The 18,176-nt window shown below is 48.9% G+C and overlaps 9 protein-coding genes across 9 annotated transcripts; 4 read left to right on the forward strand and 5 right to left on the reverse strand.

Moving 5' to 3' along the window:
* Positions 1-102: 102 nt before the first annotated feature.
* CI109_104683 (uncharacterized protein) lies at positions 103-1,177 on the reverse strand (the record flags this gene model as incomplete). Its single annotated transcript, XM_032005991.1, has 5 exons — positions 103-202; positions 367-442; positions 624-685; positions 776-886; positions 1,026-1,177. The coding sequence occupies 5 exons, from the start codon at positions 1,175-1,177 to the stop codon at positions 103-105; spliced, it is 501 nt and encodes a 166-aa protein (XP_031859775.1).
* Positions 1,178-1,804: 627 nt separating this feature from the next.
* On the forward strand, positions 1,805-3,611 carry CI109_104684 (uncharacterized protein; the record flags this gene model as incomplete). Its single annotated transcript, XM_032005992.1, has 5 exons — positions 1,805-2,021; positions 2,147-2,615; positions 2,738-3,080; positions 3,154-3,327; positions 3,405-3,611. 5 exons carry the CDS (start codon positions 1,805-1,807, stop codon positions 3,609-3,611), a joined length of 1,410 nt encoding a protein of 469 aa, XP_031859776.1.
* A 544-nt stretch (positions 3,612-4,155) lies between these two features.
* On the reverse strand, positions 4,156-6,130 carry CI109_104685 (uncharacterized protein; the record flags this gene model as incomplete). The annotated part of the gene is made up of 7 exons (XM_032005993.2): positions 4,156-4,263; positions 4,326-4,410; positions 4,489-4,633; positions 4,732-4,926; positions 5,010-5,217; positions 5,280-5,813; positions 5,906-6,130. 7 exons carry the CDS (start codon positions 6,128-6,130, stop codon positions 4,156-4,158), a joined length of 1,500 nt encoding a protein of 499 aa, XP_031859777.2.
* Positions 6,131-6,488: 358 nt separating this feature from the next.
* On the reverse strand, positions 6,489-8,670 carry CI109_104686 (uncharacterized protein; the record flags this gene model as incomplete). Its single annotated transcript, XM_065967538.1, has 6 exons — positions 6,489-6,585; positions 6,647-6,922; positions 7,004-7,525; positions 7,589-7,792; positions 7,872-8,164; positions 8,233-8,670. 6 exons carry the CDS (start codon positions 8,668-8,670, stop codon positions 6,489-6,491), a joined length of 1,830 nt encoding a protein of 609 aa, XP_065823610.1.
* A 541-nt stretch (positions 8,671-9,211) lies between these two features.
* On the forward strand, positions 9,212-9,516 carry CI109_104687 (uncharacterized protein; the record flags this gene model as incomplete). Its single annotated transcript, XM_032005994.1, has 2 exons — positions 9,212-9,403; positions 9,475-9,516. 2 exons carry the CDS (start codon positions 9,212-9,214, stop codon positions 9,514-9,516), a joined length of 234 nt encoding a protein of 77 aa, XP_031859778.1.
* Positions 9,517-9,717: 201 nt separating this feature from the next.
* CI109_104688 (uncharacterized protein) lies at positions 9,718-11,969 on the reverse strand (the record flags this gene model as incomplete). The annotated part of the gene is made up of 10 exons (XM_032005995.2): positions 9,718-9,849; positions 9,930-10,132; positions 10,261-10,529; positions 10,600-10,687; positions 10,783-10,868; positions 10,987-11,150; positions 11,210-11,369; positions 11,453-11,478; positions 11,557-11,622; positions 11,691-11,969. 10 exons carry the CDS (start codon positions 11,967-11,969, stop codon positions 9,718-9,720), a joined length of 1,473 nt encoding a protein of 490 aa, XP_031859779.2.
* A 1,486-nt stretch (positions 11,970-13,455) lies between these two features.
* CI109_104689 (uncharacterized protein) lies at positions 13,456-14,945 on the forward strand (the record flags this gene model as incomplete). Its single annotated transcript, XM_032005996.2, has 9 exons — positions 13,456-13,557; positions 13,616-13,633; positions 13,699-13,725; positions 13,806-13,901; positions 14,044-14,188; positions 14,265-14,444; positions 14,513-14,609; positions 14,676-14,737; positions 14,800-14,945. 9 exons carry the CDS (start codon positions 13,456-13,458, stop codon positions 14,943-14,945), a joined length of 873 nt encoding a protein of 290 aa, XP_031859780.2.
* A 479-nt stretch (positions 14,946-15,424) lies between these two features.
* Positions 15,425-15,799, reverse strand: CI109_104690 (uncharacterized protein; the record flags this gene model as incomplete). The annotated part of the gene is made up of 1 exon (XM_032005997.1): positions 15,425-15,799. One exon carries the CDS (start codon positions 15,797-15,799, stop codon positions 15,425-15,427), a length of 375 nt encoding a protein of 124 aa, XP_031859781.1.
* A 951-nt stretch (positions 15,800-16,750) lies between these two features.
* On the forward strand, positions 16,751-17,959 carry CI109_104691 (nucleoside diphosphate kinase; the record flags this gene model as incomplete). The annotated part of the gene is made up of 8 exons (XM_032005998.1): positions 16,751-16,785; positions 17,065-17,131; positions 17,250-17,282; positions 17,352-17,418; positions 17,483-17,622; positions 17,695-17,701; positions 17,776-17,830; positions 17,905-17,959. The coding sequence occupies 8 exons, from the start codon at positions 16,751-16,753 to the stop codon at positions 17,957-17,959; spliced, it is 459 nt and encodes a 152-aa protein (XP_031859782.1).
* Between the last annotated feature and the right edge of the window lie 217 nt (positions 17,960-18,176).

Consider the following 18,176-nt stretch of genomic DNA (forward strand, 5'->3'; position numbering starts at 1 on the left):
AAAGCAAATCTCAAACAACTCATATTTACAAGGAATAGAAATACAACGAATGCATAACATGATCATATCAAACTATCTATCTTCTATAACAGGTCCCCAGTTTCAAGCTTTTTGACCAAGTGCGGGAGCGGGAGGTTCGACTATATCTGCTGGAGGTAAGGATTCTTCGCCTTCGAACGCGTCGGGCGGTACACGACCTTGTCTGAGTACGAGTAGAAGGAGGAATCAGCACCACCCATGACTCGAAATACAAAGTGTGAAACTGAGCGACAAAGATGCGTATGGGAAGACAGGGAGTGAATACTGTTGTGTTGACAGTATTGACGATATGTCGGTAGGACCCTCGCCAGGACAAAACGTACTTACAATTCAGTCATGGCGCCTTTGAGGATGTAGAGGAATGGACCTTCGCCAGCTGGTGGAGGAGCAGTTTGGTATGCGACTGTTTGAAGTGTAGAATTCAATCAGCAAATGACTCCACACAGTCCAACGAAGATCACTTGAGGACAATCGTTCCGCTGGATACCACTTGCGAATGGGAGACAAGTGGAGAGGGAAAGGAGAGGAGAGGGAAATGTACAGGCAGACATTGACACTCTCGAGATAGACCGCATCTCACTCACTAGTCGTATTACATCTTGAACAGCAAAATGGTTGTCTAATCTCCAAATCTTGCGTTCCTTTTCTACTCCATCAAAGGAAATCATCAGCCCTGAGTTTGGTTCTGTCCACCAGGACCTGGTCCATCTAAATATGAAGAGGAGCGATCACGCACCTTTTCAGCAGACATCTTGTACCTGCTGTAGCGTTGAGTTTGAACTTCCTAGCAGGTTGTTTGGAAGGATCTGAACCAGGTTGTGATCGAATAATGAATGCTCCGTCGGATCTGTCAACGAAGCGTTGAACATCAGCGTGTTGTACTTTTTTGAGAGTTGTGCCTCCCGATCCCCCTCCTCCCCCTCGTAGTCGTGTTCGATATGTCAAGGACCAGACCACTGCAGTATAGTCCAGTCCGTCTGACTCACTTCCTCTTTGGTAATCTGTCCAATTTGCCTTGTAAGACAAGCACGAAATCACCACATAGACAATAGTATGATCTCAATACTGCTCGAGCAGATTGAGTCATCCCTGCTTGTTCGGATGAGGAAGTGACTGCTCTCGAGACGATTTTCGGCATATTGGCGAGGTGAGTATGATGTTATTGGATGTTAAGGTATGTATGGTAATTAATATATAGGACAGATGTATTGGTTGAAAGAGTTGAGCTAACATGAGAAGTCGTTATGAGTTGCTACTTGACCGTTCGTTGACACGTGGTCTCAACGTGGTCGATGACCGATTGAATAGAGCTGCGCTTCGCTGGTTGTAGTGGTGAAAAAGGGCGGCGGGAAGGGGGAATGAGCGTAACCATTATTATGTGTTAAGTGTTTAAAACAGCCCGTTCTCCTCTTCCTCCTACTTTGCATCTCATCCGTCCTTTGCCCCTCACATTCCTTACAACGAAGCTAGCTTGTGTACAATCCATCATCATCGTTATCGCCTTGTATCTGCAGGACAGTATAGTAGTAGTGATTTAGTCGAGACTTCTTTTCTTTTTCCTGCGTTTCTGACTCTCTATCCCCCTTCCTCGCCCTTAGATCTCGGCCCCCGCCTGACCTCTTCGTCATCCCCTCCTTCGCATCGCACTTCCGACCTTCGTTTCACAATCAACAAACAAAACGAAATCAAATCAACACAACCAAAGAATTTATCGCATCTCACGACACATAACACGCACACAAGCGTGCATAGTATATAAACTATCATGGCAGCGATGATGGCTCCGAATGGGAACGGGAACGGGAACGGTATGCCGAACCCACAACAGTATATCAATAATGGTGGTAATCAACCGATGATGAGCATGTACATGGAAGAGTCACCAATTGACAATGCGTCAATGATGGGTTACCCACAAGGTGGTGGCGGTAGTGAGAGACAGAGTAGGATCGTGTCTCAACCTGCACCATTATTGGATCAATGTGAGTGCGACTTTGCATAGAGCTCTTTCAGGACGTGCGCCCTCGGCTACGAGATCTTTCAGACTGGCTCTTGACGACTTCGATGCTACCTCTCTGAATCGCGCTGACCTTGTTTGCGACTTTAGCCCATTTACGTCCTGGTAAACAAGCCGAGTTGTTATCCCACGACCGAACTCTCGAACTATATCGAGAAAACGCCAAAAAGACCAATGATCCAGAACTCATTTTCGAATTTTCCGTCTTCATGATCGATGCTGCCAAATCGATGGTTCCCTCCGAATTGGAAGCGGACCCTAATCATCCTCCTACCACGACGAAGTTGATCGAGAAACGAGAAGAGCTGATCAAAGAGGCTACGTCGTTGTTGAAACGATTGGCGGATAGAGGGTATCCTGACGCGCAGTATTTCTTGGCGGATTGTTATGCGAATGGAATAGGAACGGTCAGAGGGAGACAGGATTTCGATAGAGCGTTCCCACTCTTCGTGTTGGCAGCGAAACATGGTCATCCGGATGCTTGTTATAGAGCTGGAACATGTTGTGAACATGGTTGGGGATGTAGGAGGGAGAGCGCAAAGGCTGTGCAATTCTACAAGTGAGTTGTTTCTCCACCGGTTTGTCATGATGCGAAGAGAGCCGCGTTTGCTATCTCGTTGCCATACGCCATATCATGCTTCGGTTGAGAAAGTGGAGCTAACATTTCTCGCGGCATCACAGGAAAGCGGCCGTCGGACTTCATCCTGGTGCAATGTACCGACTCGGTACAGCAGAACTCAACGGTGCCCTCGGACTTAGCAGAAGACCAAAGGAAGGTGTCAAATGGCTCAAGCGATCAGCCGAGCACGCTACCGAGGAGTTCCCCCACGCCTTACACGAGCTCGCCCTCCTCCATGAGAGGGGTATCGATAATGTCCTTTTCGTCGATTTCGATTATGCGGCGGAACTGTTAGCGCAGGCTGCAGAGTTGGGATATGCACCTAGTGCGTTCAAGTTGGGAGAATGTTACGAGTATGGCAAGATGGGATGTCCAGTCGACGCGGCCTTGTCTATACATTACTACGTGAGTGTGGTGACCCTCAAAGCCAACTGTGGCCTCACGAGCTGGCGCTTACACCCAGCTTGCAATATCATAGAACATCGCTGCTCAACAAAATCACGTCGACGCATGTTTCGCACTTACGGCGTGGTATCTTGTCGGTTCACCGGGCGTACTTCCACAATCAGATACCGAAGCGTATTTGTGGGCGAAGAAAGCAGCCGAGATGGGTTTGGCTAAAGCGCAATATGCCGTGGGATACTTTACCGAGGTGTGTATGGTGTCATCTGAACGACTACTCACGCCATGATGGAAAGCTGATACTGGTTTGTTTTACCGCTTCGTCAGACTGGTATCGGTGCAGAACCAAATTTACAAGCGTCGATGAAATGGTACAAGATGGCAGCGGACGGTGGCGATAAACGAGCTTCGAAGAGAATCGCGACTGGTAACAGGGGTGATGGGACCTCAGCCCTGGATAGGAGATTAGAGATGGAAGCGTTGAAAGAACAACATCAAGCGAAAGGGAGTAAAGACGGTTGTTCGATCATGTAGAAGCAGAAGACCAAGGCACGCACTCGCGTCGGAGATCGTTTTTGGGTGGCTGGCATTGAGCATCGAGAGACGAGACGATGTGGGGTGGATGGTGGATGGTGGATGGTGGTCCCGGACGATTAGGTTTGCCGACACACAAACGTAGGCACAAGCACGCAGACATGGACACGAACACGAACCATTTGTATCTTAGCATATATGTACATTAAGATATACAGTATGTCAGAGCGTTAGATACCCTCTTTTTTACAGTTTTAGAAATGACAGTGATGATCATGTCTAGTCTAGTTTTTAGTCGGAATACAATCGCCAGTTTACAACGATACGATGCTCAACTGGAACAGCAGAGAAGGACCATCAAGATTACAGGCTGGCAACCATTTTTCAGTTAACCAAAGGGACCATTTTGTCTCATGGAGAGAGGAACGTGTGAATCAATATCATTCATGCTTCTTGTATATGACGAAAGTTGGAACATGACAAAAAATAGTACAACATCACACCCCAGAACAGCGTTTCGAATCCATTACGTTCTTCCACTCGACTAATTCGCAATCTCTGCGACGTAGATGAATTTGGCAAGGTACATAAGACCAGCTGTGATCTCATCTGCTGTCGGTCGGATGAGCGAAGGAGGGAGCATAAAGCCGTACTGCGAGGCGATCGAGTCAGTATACCATACCACGCCGAGGGTGTGGGCGGTGAACGACTCACTGTTCCGGTATCTCTCAATTCGGCAGAGTATGACCATCGGATATCCGTCACGCCATATGCAAAGTCGATAGCGTCTCCAGGCGCACTATATGTCCCGTTCTCACAGTCAGCATACCATTTGGTGGGTGCTTCAAGGGGAGACCACGCTGGTGCGTGCACTCACCGATAAGTAAGATCGCAAGCTTGACCCGCTTCGTATCCCTCTCCCTGCTTTGTCCTCATTGCTTTGGCCACACCCAACCCCGCTTCCATCAACATTTCGGCGTCGCTCGGGTAATCTTCGCAAGAGTGAGCAAAGGGGAACATGACTGTGGAGCGAGGACCAATGCATCAGCTATCGAACGTAAATCAAACCACACCACTGATAGGTGATGATGATGTCGAGGTACACGCCACGCCGACTCACATAACTGTCCGTAGCTGTGCAAGTCGACAAATGCTCGGATCTTGGTTCCTCTCTCTGTTCCATTACCGAGATAGTATCCCATCGCTTTGGTTTCGTAAGCTTCAAACGCCTCTTTACCGGGATACGATTCCGAACACGGGCTGACTGCTTTGGGATATCGCCACTTGTATCCCCAGTTGGAGTTGAGGTCGATCCCTGCAGACCCGCATCGCAGGACATCAGCGTTGATTTCGAAGAAGAGCAGAGCGATCTGACTTGAACCCAGGAGAGAGACTTACCGAGACAAGACTTGCTACCGACCTGCTGCCTGTTCTTCCTCCACAATCTACTGTGTTCACGACTGTACGTGTATCCGTCGGGGTTGATGAGTGGTACAACTGTGAATGTGAATGATCGGAGGAGTAAGGCCGCTTCGGACGAAGGGTCGGAGGTCGCGGCGAGGATAAGAGAATGGAGGAAGTAGAATGCGGAGGAAGGTCCGACCCACTGTATCAAGTCAAGCAATCAGCATCTTGTCTCGTATACGGATGACGAAGCATTCTACTCACTTCTCTACCATGTTGTCCACTTTGAACCACAAACTCCCTCTCGATCCCATCCGTTACCCCACCGCCACCTCTATCTGTCCTTGTCCTTCCCGAAGTCGACATCGCACTTCCGCTGCTGTTACTTTGCAACTTGGCACTCCAACCTCTCAATTTCTTCCCTTCAAAAGTCTCTCCAATCTCGAAACTGGTAACGACGACTCCATCCTTCCCATCAAACGTCTCCACAAGCTTATCGCCAAACTTGTACAGATCTTCGACGGAATGATAGGTATCGTGGAAAGGCGTATCGATAGTTGTCAAATTGAATGGATCTTGTTTGTTCTTGTTCCTGTTATTGTTCTTCTTCTTGAACGACGTGGACGTAGATTCGAGATCGACGTTTATGGAATCGATGAGTGATTGGAGGTCAGGGATGAATGGCTCGATAGTCGTCGTAGCGTGGAGCTGGTTGTCCATGAGGAGTTGGCTGGAGGTAGAGTCAAGTCGCACATCAATCGTATCAGAGGTAGTGTGCCATATATCACCTCCGAGAGACTACACCACCGTCAGTAATGCTACTCTCCGTCCCCTGCTCTGCCCGACATGGCAATATCGTCATATCGTTGAAAGAAGAAGAGTCAACCCACCTCAAACATCTGCACCACTTCCTCCCGTCGCGCTCTATCATGATCACCCAGCTTAACTCGCCAAACGCTCTCCCCATCATATCGTTCTTGTCCCCCTGTCACTCCATCGGTCGTTCCACTCAAGACGACCTGAGCATCCCTCCGGCTTGCTTGTGAACTGCCAAGAGAAGCAGGAAGTATCATGGAGGAGAAAAAGAGGGCGGTAAGAGAGTTTACTCCTCTCATGCTGTGTGACTCGGCAAATAGAGTGATCAGCACAGTAGGTGAGTCGATGGGTATGTCGAATGGTGTATGATTGGGAGAGAGAGATAAGTATTGGATGATAAGAGATGGTGTTGAATAGTATCATCGCATCCCGGATAGCCGTCCGCTCCGGACCACACTTGCGCTCAAAGTGCTTTAGTACCAAAAGTTGTGCCTGATACTTGTTCTTGAAACTGCTCGCGTGACCTCAAATTACGACATGAGATGCAAGATCGTACAATCAATCTACATTATGCTAGCGATCATCATACAATAATATTTGCTACAGTGTATGGTCCTTCACCCACACGCACGTCCCACCTGTTCATAAACTAGAACACTATGTCCGCCGCAGATGTCCTCTCGCTCGCCCTGCTTCAAGTAGACTCGCATAAGACCAAGTGAGATCTCGCGCCCCGCGCTCCTTACCGTCCTCCCTAGATGGGGCATCGTCTCAATAAGCTTGATCTCTTTTGCAAAAGGAATGATGGAACTCACCTCCCAATCTGCTCACTCATCCTTCCGTCTTCCATCTCGGAATACTTCTGACCTACTTGTAAGAACGCATCGCCCACTTCTCCGAGCCTTGTGATCGCCCGTTTGAAACTCTTGTCGTGCTTGTGCCACACTTCGTCAGGGAGGATCTTGGTAGATGAGGAGAGTAGTTCAGTCCAGAACGGTACAGTGAGATTAGTGATGGTAATCTCTCCTCGTTGGACGAACTGAGCTCGGGCGAGGTAGAGGGTCTGTGCTACTGAAAATGTACATAGATACCTATAACGATGTCAATGATACAGCTTTGCTTGAGCTATTCGTGGAGGCAACCATGATGCCCAAAGTGCTAATACTACTCACCAGGGATTGGCTTTGCTCGTCTTGACACCATCATACACGTCCTCTCTATATCTACCTAAAGCCCATCCGTCTGTCCATCTCTTGCGCTTGTTAATCCCATACAGCCCCTCAAACGACTTGATATACACCCTCAGACTCGCCAAGACGTTCGGATCAGAGGGCGCAAAGTTCGGTGTGGAAGTGTTCTTGCCGGTGGTAGTGGACGATACGGTCTTGTCACCAGCATGGATGACAGATAGAGGGAGAGAGCAATCGAGCCACTCTCGTTTAGGCAGTGTCGGATGTGATGTGGCGTCCGATGTGGTTGAGTCCTCAACAGAGGGCTGGTAGCTGTCATACCCTAATGTAGAAAGCCATGTACCTCGCTTCTCGTCCCAGAAGTCTGAAAGACTTGTCCCGATTAATTCCGCTTGGCGAGTATAGTAATCCGCAGCGCCCGAGTCGTTGAGACGACGAGCAAACAAGGCACCAGCTTGAAGCGCGCGCATCGATACGAGCAAGGTGAAAAGATGATGTCCGTCCCTGAGTACACGCAAATGGGGTTCAACGACACAGCACTGAAACAGGCGATGACTTGTCACTCACACTTCTTCCCATAGGTCGAAACCACCCTTCCACCAACCATGAGCAACTTCTTCCAGATCGTTCTTGATGACCATCCCAGGCACTTTGAGCTCATTGGCACGGTATAGGTTATTATGTATGTAGCTCAGATCGAGCGGTAGTGCGCGATCAAGCAGATAGTTGGCATAAGGTATCATCGCTAGTGCCCGTAACGCGGGGCCGTCCCTGCGCAGGTGGGCATCATCAGCAATTGCTCGTGCGGATAACCTGAACAAAACAGCCATTGATATAGCAGTCTACCCACCTTTGAGGTCTGCCCCAATTCCCATCAAAAGCCGACCCATCAACCTGGTACTTCGGCTCATTCAGACCGCCATCCATCAATCCGCCCGAAGGGTTTTGGACTATTTGCAACTCTGCTTGGGATGCAATATATTCTCGCATAAGGCCCTCGTACAGTATTTGTGTGACATTGTCGGCGAACGGTGCAGGTCGACTGGACGATGCCGGGTGCTGATATGGGTGTAAGTAAGACGAAGGGAGAAAGAAAGGTAGTAACGAGGAGATTGTGAGTGCTGAATCGCGTGTCCAAGTATACTATAGTCCACTCAATCAGTCAGAACTTCGACCATACACACACTCTGCGGGGTGAAGAAGAGACTTACAAAGTAATCTGGTAAATCTGCTCTTTCACCTTTACTCGGACTAGCAATGACCAAACCATCTTTCGCTCCGGCGACAGGCCCAGTATTTCGTAATATCATCAATTCAGCCAACTTCACCTCCGCTTCCACCCAGTCGTCGAATCGCGTAGGACGGTCTCGTGAGGACCATGAGACGATCGATTGAGAGAGAAAGAACCCTCCAACACCAATGCAGACTATCGTCGTTATGATCCAGAGAAAGGAAGAGTAGCGTCTGCGAATGACAGTCCATGTCATAGAGGTGCTGTGTGATTTCTGATCGAGTTCCTCTTCGTCTCGATATTCAGACAGTCTACCACCTCTCAAGGGAGCTATCTCTTCACCATCATCCTCGGTGTGGCTGATATTCTGCAGTAGAGGCACTTGAGCCTGGTCAAGGGGTAGATATTCACTTGGCATGCTGGCGGTCCCCCGCTCAATTCGCCAGTCGGATAAGGATGTTCTCCACCCCCGGGCGCGGCGGCGGTTTAGTCGAAGTGGCTGGGCAAGCCAAACGATCGTGTATCCTATCGAGCTTCGTTGCACAAAAGCGATCCCTTGTCCTTGCCCGTTGCTGCCAGAGTACGCTGAATGAAAGTGAATTGATCAAAACACTAACTAGTCCAACCGTGCTCAGACCCTTCGGCAAAGTCAACTTACCGCTCCCCCACTCTGTTTCTCACGTGACAAGGATGGAGACCCCAGATCATGACGTACCCTTTCTACAAGCTGCTCGATCCCAGACAGGACCGAAAGGTGCAAAGGTACGTAACCTTTGCTTTCGCTCAATTGGGGTCTACTTCTTTCTCTCCTCATCTCCATACTCTATACACATACAGAGCAGATCGTAGAAAATGTCATCTCAAGAACAAGGTATGTCCATCTCACTCTTCCATCATCCCAACATATTCTTCGTCTCATTTGAGTGTTCAACTTCACGTACACCTACACCTACCTTACGATGCTCTCCACTTTCCGAACTATCGTCTCCAAACGATCTCTGGCTCATCGTACAATGTCGATGCCAATCTCGCAAATGGGGAAGAGGACGTTGACAGATACAGCTGCAGACCCTAAACTCGCTCCTCCCTCCGAGGAGTTGACCCCCGAGGCCAAAGAGGCCGAGCCCGACGCTGCTGATGCCGCCAAGGAGGTGAGTCGATATCGACATTGATATGTGTACGCCAAGCAGGGCAATTGGCTGATTGTATTCCTGTACATTAGATGGAGAAGAAAGGCCAAGATGTCTTGCCTACTATCACATAAACATCGAACATGGGGACGATAGTCAGGTAGTTCAATCAGGAGAAGAAGAAGAGAGGATAAGCAGTGAATCACAAGCAACAAAGTATTACTATAATGCATGACATGACGTGACATGAACGCTATAACAATAACTCTTACACACGCTTTGCTCTAACTTACAGCCTGCGTCTCAATATGCTCATGCTCAGTCGGATACATGCACTACGACCCTCTCCCATCGCAATCCATCACGTCCTCACCCTCTTCCACGAACCGCTTTCGTTCCCTCCTCCATGGTTCCCACACATCTCCATATTTCTTCAACAGTCTTCCCAGTTCTGCTCGTTGTTCCATCTACGACCAAGTCCACAGTAGGTCAGTCTCGTCGTCTTGGTTTGTCGAATTGTGTGTCTGCAGCAGGAGGCAGGACTCACAATGACACCTGGTACTTCTTCACCTTTACCAACTCCCCAAACATCGTTAAACATCTCGCCAAGTTTAGGTTTAGGTAATTTCTCCGCTCTCCCAAATGCTCTCATCACATCGCTCTTGTTCTTCGCCAACAACTTCTTCTCGTCTTCTTCGCTCCACCATTTCTTTGATGCCAAGAATGCTCGGAAGCGATGAATTGGGTTGTCTGCGGATGGACGATAAGTCGGTGTCAGTGTCGCTCTTGTCCTCAGAGCACCGATGACAACAGCAAATCCAAGCTCCGAGACTTCGTTGACGTAACAGAACGGGAAAGCAGACTCGTCCGCCACTCACCCACAACGCTCCACTCCTTCACCTCCTCTATAGGTCTATACATGCTCGAATCGTCGCTCGTGGAGTGATGTCCAACCCTATAAGTCATAGCCTCCACAAGTACGCCCTTCTTCCCCTCGACAGCTCTTCGTCTCGCTTCACGGACAGCAGAAAGTACAGCGAGAGCATCGTTACCGTCCACTCGGATCGTGTCGAGACCATATGCAGGACCACGGGACGCAATACCGTCACCTGCGTATTGATCGATGATAGGGGTAGAGATTGCAAATCTGCATCAGGAGGCAGCGGGTTTGGGTTAGATATCACTGCTCAGTATTGCGGGCTGGGAAGTCGACTCACCCGTTGTTCCTGCAAAACCATATACACGGTCCACCGAGTACAGAGTTCATCCCCAAAGCTGCGTGGAAGTCCCCTTCGCTCGCGGCACCTGGAGGGAAGGCAAAGGGATATCAGCACAAAGATACGCCCCATCCGGACACATTCGACAAGCTGAATGCTTCCCGATTGGAGGAAAACACTCACCATCGCCAAAGTAGCAAATAACACAATCGCCCTGCCTCTCTTCATCCAACTTGAGAGCATAGGCAGCACCAGCCGCTTGTGGCATCCTGTGCGCATAAGCGGTGTCAGTAAACGCTGTGAGATTACTAACCGTTCGATTCCCATTCTTGTCGTTGCATGTGTCCATTTCCATATACATCTGTGGGAGGTGAGCTTTCCACTCACTGTGTAGCCAACGGACTCGTGATGGTATGAAACCCCAACTCCGGTGCTGAATAATGGACCGGCATCATCCTTCCTTTTGTACCTTTATCTTCGACGTTTCCGAAACACTGCGCCATGAGGGAATCGAGTGTGAATCCACGATGTATAAGAGCTGCTGATTCCCTCTGCACGCATAGCATAATTAGCTCACTCGTTGAAAGGTCGTGCGCAGACAAACACTTACATATTGTCCAAACATCTCGTCTCCTGCTAACATCGCGGCTGAACTGCCTACGATGGCAGCTTCTTCACCTGCACATTGCATGTAAAATGAAATCCGTCCTTGACGCTGGGATTGGTAGAGCACGTTATCGACGATAGGTATAAGTGTCATCGTACGGTACCTGTGTGAGTGACACCAGAATCAGGTCATGAGGCCATATTTCCTCGCTAAGGGAGATGCAGAATGACATGGGGTAAGACGTACATGGCCAACGCTTCGTCTTGAGAGATCTGTCATAGGCGAATGTCATCAGTGTATCGCCATGACCAAGTATCACCGAATCTTAATGCAGCGAAGATAGAACTCACCTCAGGTGTCTGACTTCCCCTCACCAGATGACCTTCCTCATCTAACACTCGATACGTTGGGATCGTCTACACACGGAGATGTCAGCCTATCATACCCCAACTCTCAAATGTTCCATATAGTCTCCTTCACCCACCTTCGCAACAGCATTGAACCAACCCATCTCGCTTGACCACCAGCTCTCATGTGTTCCTCTTCGCAACGGACTACTCATCCTACCGGCTCTTGCCATCCGCTCCGCTTGACTTCCTGATACATAGAGTGGTCTGCCTTTCTCGTCAGCTGTGGGGAAGATAGGTAAGGGTGTGGGAGTTGGGAGCGGGGTCGAGGTTGTCGTCGTGTGATGTTTAGGCGGGACATTGGGTGGGGGTCCTGTGATCTGGAGAAGAAGGGTGAGCTTCTCGTCAACACGCATGGGACGAGGGAGCTGGGATACATTCGGCAACGAGTACGGCAAGGTCCAGAAGAGCCACTAGCAGTGGTTGGTGATAACCAAACTTACGAGGTACCGTGAAGCTGAGACTATCGCTCTATGCGTGACCTGAAATGCTGGTCGTGGTCGTCTAGTAAGTATCATCGTGCGATGCGAGCCGTCAGAGAGTCACGATTCAAATCAACGAGTTGACCACATCCAATCTTGTCATCATGCATTCTCCTTCATGTAGTTTGCTGATCACAAGCTTCTACGGCAACAACAAAGAAGTAGGTCACGTTCATTCGTATTCGCACTCGCCTATCAAGCCGATTACCCGATTGCTCGAGCAAAGTCGGACAGCGGACATCGCCGTTATGGCTGCCACGTTTCCTTCACGTGATCTTACTATCGTCGATCATCATCATCATAATTCCCATCTCGATGACGCAAATATGAGATTTATTTTTGTTTTTACTTCGTTCGGCTCCACTCTCCACCTTTGAGAAAGATCGTCGCTGCGCTACGTCAAATACGTCAATTGGTTTATTTTTTATGATCATGATCGGACCAAATCAATACGTCTTGTCCGAAAATGAAAAGAAATCTTAGGGTAAAAAGGTTTTGCGAATGCATGAATGGATGTGGACCGTCCATAGGTAGATGAAATCTACCTACTTGTGGAAGGTAGGTAGGTAGGTAGGTTAGCTAGGCGAACAAGCAGGATGATGGTAGAGCGGCGTTGAGACAACCTATCTGTCTGTCCGTAATCTGTATCTGTGTGAACCTTGATTGCATTTTGTTGGGAAGAGATACCGGCATTCCATCGTCACCGTTACCAGATTGTTACGCGTTGGTTGTATTGCGTAGCAACGACAAGTGTTGATCCGCTTTCTCGTGCCCAGCTAGGGGCATACACCCAGATAGGTAAGTGATCAGACATAGGTCTCACTTGTCATTATCAAAGCGGACGTGGTGAACTCGCTTTCGTTGATTGGTCTCTGGATTTCCAAGTGAAGGGTAAAAACTGGTGAATTTAAGGAAAATTAAGCCTTTGTTGGAACCGTTTTTAGTACCATGTACGTTGTACGTTGTGTCACTCTATTCCACTGTTTTCCCTTAAAATCAATAACTTAACTAATTGAGCAGTGACGACAGACCTCCCTCTTGACCTCTCCGAGGACGCGCAGAGGAAGATCCGAAAAAAACAGCATCGTCATCCAAAGTATGTACAGTATGTACGATCCTGAGTCGCAGTCAACAGGCAGAATGAGAAGTCCTATGATAGAGCGAGAGGGGCTGAGAAGCACACAGGTACCCGTTCGAGAGAGATACGATACCAAAGGTAATATAAGCAACATAAATACTCTCCAAAGCAGATTTCCCATCATCCCACACTTCCATCGTTCCAAGCATTGCATTACTTTACTTTACACCATTATAATTCATATTAGTAGTTTCGCATAGTCGATACTCGAACAGCGTCAAGATGAAACGACCTTTTTCCAGCATGTCTTCTTCAGAGAAAGGATCTTCCAAACCCAAGCAAGGGATGTTTGCCGATATCAAGAATGATTTGATCGCCATGGTTGTGAGTGTACTGCCAAATCCAGTTCACAAGACATTTCACTGATCAAATTACTCTATAGGGAGAGTTCATCGGAACAGTACGTTTCTACGCGGTGTAGATCAACCCAATGACTGTTGACTGATTTACCTTTCTCTCTTGCAGATCCTCTTCCTTCTCTTTGCCCTTGGTGTAAGTACCTCCCTGCCCTTGTACCTTAGGTACCCGGTGTGCCGATGGAACATCGCTGATCTTCATTCCATCATCCATAGGCCGTCCAAACTGTCGCTACCAATTTGAGCAGTAACGAGAGCGGTAGCGCATCTGCTGGTACCCAAGGTGGTGGTGATTTGGCTGTCAAGCTCTTCGTGAGTACTGTGGCGATGTCACCTTACTGGTCTCTTTCAGTCCCTCTCCTCCGTCTTTCACATTTCCTCCTCTTACCCTCCTCGCCATCATGTGTATTCCTTCTCTAATGACCACTACTAACGCACCCATGTATACTCACAGTCATACTACTACATCTCCGCCGCGTTCGGTCTCTCCCTCTTCGCCACCGCTTCCGTATTCTACAGATTCACCGGAAGTATCTTCAACCCCAATGTCTCCTTGGCATTGTGTTTGATCGGCGCCATCAAGCCTGTCCGATTCGTTTGTGAGTGAAACCCCCTTCCTTCTCATTCAGCACTACCATACTAGAACTTCTCACTGACTCTGTTTTTGCTTCGTAGTGGTCTCCATTGCTCAGATGGTTGGCGCGATCGTGGCCAGTGCGATTCTCGAGGGTCTTACCCCCGGATCTCTCGCTGTCAACGTCGGTCTTGGTCTCGGAACAAGCAAGACTCAAGGATTGTTCATCGAGATGTTCACTACCGCCGCTTTGGTCTTGAGTGTTCTCATGTTGGCCGCTGGTAAGTGCTTTTGGCATCACCAATCATCGCCAGGTCAATGACTGACTCGTGTGTTTCGTCACATCTAGAGAAGCACCTTCTCACCCCCTTCGCTCCTCTTGGTTTCGGTTTCACCCTCTTCGTTGTCATGCTCTTCTCTACAGCTTTTACAGGAGGTGCCGTCAAGTGAGTGACACCGCAGTCAGTCTCAATGAGAAATCAGACACTGATTGTGTTCGTTTTCCTTCTTAGCACTGCTCGTGCTTTCGGCCCCGCTTGTATCCAGGGATTCCAGAACTACCACTGGATCTACTGTGAGTGAACAAAGTGTTCTTTAATCAAGATGTCAAGCTGATAAACTGTAATTTGGTTATAGGGGTCGGTCCTACCCTCGGTGCTTTGCTCGCTACTGCGTTCTACATGTTCCTCAAGGCCGTCCACTACTGGAAGATCACCCCCGGTCAAGACTCGACCGACGAGAGTGATTCTCCCGACGTCGCGACCGGTGACAATGCTGTTTAGACAGCCACATCCCTCGCATTTGCAATCCGTCACCTATCTTTAAAGGCGGGTGTGGCCATATGCTACCTCGCCGTCGGGCCTTATGCCCCCTCGCATTCCTTTTGCGGTTGGTTCCCACATAAATACATGTAGCACTAGTGATCATATTTCTTCAATTCATTAGACTTATCGATTCGTTTCATAATTACCGCAGTGATGACATACATATCTTCATCCATACAAATCGATTTGGGTGATATGAGTAAGAAGATAGTCATTGTAAGAACCGAACAACAACGCTATAGTACAATGAGGGATCAAATAGATAGCTGAAACGGTTGTCATCTAACGTTATCATTCGAACTAGCAGGACATCAAACTCGTCTCTCTCACGTTCAACTGGTTGTCTATTCCTCCCAACCTTGCTTTATAGAGAACAAATGTGTCGCCTTTCCATCGAGCGATCCCTACGTTCGCTAATCTCCACTCCATTGTTCTACTTAGTGAGGACCACCTGGCCATCTCCCACCTCCTTCTCCTTTACCCAATTGCCATCCACCAAAAACCACAACTCCCACCAGTAGCATGACCAATACCGTACCCAGGACCGTATAAAACGTCGTACTTCTATTCAATTGTCGAGGCGGTAAGAGCGGTTGACGTTCTGCCTCTGAAGGAGATGAGGCGTGTCGATGTGAATGGGAGGTGGTGAAGCGGATAGGGGAGTTGGGGGCTGTCGAATCTGTCGAATGGGTTTGAAGGTCTGGTTCATTGATACCCGTCTGAGTGGGCGGGAGGTGGTGTGATGATGGGAGAAAGACGGAGGAGGAGGAACGGGAAGTGGGATGTGGTCCAGGTGTGAATTTGACCGACATCGTGGTTGCGGCGTTGTTAAATTATGCCAGAGTGAAGATGATTGGGGAAGAATTTGGGTGTCTCATACAGAGTACAGCGAGGAGTCTAGCGTGATTCGCAGCGAGTGGACTTGTGCACTCGTGGATATATCTCCTCGATCAGATTTGCGATAGAATCACCTCGATGATCGAAAGACTATACGGTCGCGTGATACGGTGGCGAGAGCAGTGATGTAGCGTCACTTCCACCTATCAAAGCAGGCGTTCTCTATACGCAGCTACAGAGATCTTAAGGCGGAGTGTGATGAGTAGCTGTCGTCTCCGTGTTCGTATCGAGCCTGAAGTCGGTGTCGGAGACTGATGCTGTGGGTTCTAGTCAGCGGCTGAGCACAATACCGAGCTTGCAAGACCGAAGCTTCATTGGCTAATTATCTACATACCTTCTGTCCGAATCGAAAACGTGGAGGGCCTCTGTGTGTTCTTCGACGTACTGAGCTGTCGAATCTAGCGTGCTCCCTGTACAATATGCTGGTAGTATAAATTATAAGAAAAGAGATTGCTTATCGCTTCTCCTCAACGAAGCTCACGTCACTCCTTTGATCTCAACCATCATCTCCCTCTTCCCCGCAATCTCAATCTCTACGCTGTGCACCCGTGCCTGATCTCCACAACTAACTAACCAGATGTGAAACCGCTCAACGTCGTAGAATGCTGCCACAAGCAGTTAATCCCGATCTGGCATGTAGACAACCACGATTATATCGCCGAAACTGTATCTAAGTACTCCACATTGCACGCTCTCACTCACAGCGCGACTTTTCGGTAGAGCGAAGCCAAAAGTTGGCAGAGGGCAGAGGATGCAACGTTGGCAGTGTGGGTGAGTGGATGGGTGGATTGACCTTCTCTTTCTCCATCTTTACATCCCAAGTTGACTTTCACTCCACAAGACCAAAACCAAAACAACAAAACAAAATGTCCACTACTGAGCAGACCTACATCATGATCAAGTGCGTGTCCTTCCCTCTTTCCCCCCTACCTACTATCCGAAGTCCACACCCACGTTCATCGCAAGCTCGAAATGCTCGACGTGTTTCAACAAGAGAAAATGGTGGAAAGAGGCATACCGAGTACAAGCTGACGTATTGTCCTTCCTCCGTTCCTACCGCCTCAATCACACATCATCTCCTGCACAATTGTTCCTATACCTACTCGTGATTAAATCGAACTCACCTGTACACCCCAACTCCACATTCGTCCTGCGCTCGAACCACCTTCACCTACTTCAGGCCCGACGGTGTCCAGCGAGGACTCGTCGGTGAGATCATCGCCCGATTCGAGAAGCGAGGTTTCAAGGTGGGTCCGAGTTGCTTTCTTGCACGCTGGACGATGTCATCCTAGGGCGCCATGGCAGCCTAGGCTAAGGAAAATAGAAGTGTGCTGATTATACCTTTTCGTTCTCGCCTTCTTACAGCTCGTCGCCCTCAAGTTGGCTACCCCCACCAAGGTATGTCCTATACAGCTTCCTGGACGGCTGCCTTGTGATCGACGAGCTAATCCTTCATCCACTTCATAGGAGCACCTCGAGAAGCACTACTCTGACCTCTCTTCCAAGGGTTTCTTCCCTCGACTCATCGAGTACAGTGAGTGTCCACCGCCATCTAGTGAAGAAGTATATGTAAACTGATGTGTATCCGACTCGCGCAGTGATGTCCGGCCCTGTCGTCTGCATGGTCTGGGAGGGTCTTGACGCCGTCAAGACTGGTCGAGTTATGCTCGGTGCTACCAACCCCCTCGCCTCCGCCCCCGGTACTATCCGAGGCGACTACGCTCTCCAGGTTGGAATGGTGAGTCAATTTTCTGTTTTCATCATTACTGGTTTTTGAGTAAATCGCTGATCACCTCTTTATACTCGATAGAACGTCTGTGAGTCTCTCAACATCGCACTATCAATTTCAGCTACGGGGTATTGTTTGGGAACATCGCTGACTAGTATACAGGCCACGGTTCCGACTCCGTTGAGAACGGTCAGAAGGAGGTCGCCCTTTGGTTCCCGTGAGTTTTGATGCTACTGGTGCACGCAACCTCCAAGTGCACCCCGCTGATACCTCTTCTTGTCACTCTCGTAGCGAGGGTATCAACCAGTACAAGCTCTCCGCCCAGTCTTGGCTCTACGAGGCTTAAGCGAGTTGATAGATACATTAGATCTGTCTCGTGCTGTCGTTTTGCGACGTATGCATATCTTGCTTGATCCTGTCAAACATCCATCAATAGAATTCAAGAAGTTGCATGAGCGAGAGTAACTGTGATATGATATGATAGTATTGCATGATCTATAAGTGGTACAGTAGTGCACAGCAGCCTAACAAGACACAGTTCAAGTTCGAAGTAGTCACGTTCA

This window comes from Kwoniella shandongensis, chromosome 8 (genome assembly GCF_008629635.2).
Source record: "Kwoniella shandongensis chromosome 8, complete sequence".
NCBI classification, from domain to species: domain Eukaryota; kingdom Fungi; phylum Basidiomycota; class Tremellomycetes; order Tremellales; family Cryptococcaceae; genus Kwoniella; species Kwoniella shandongensis.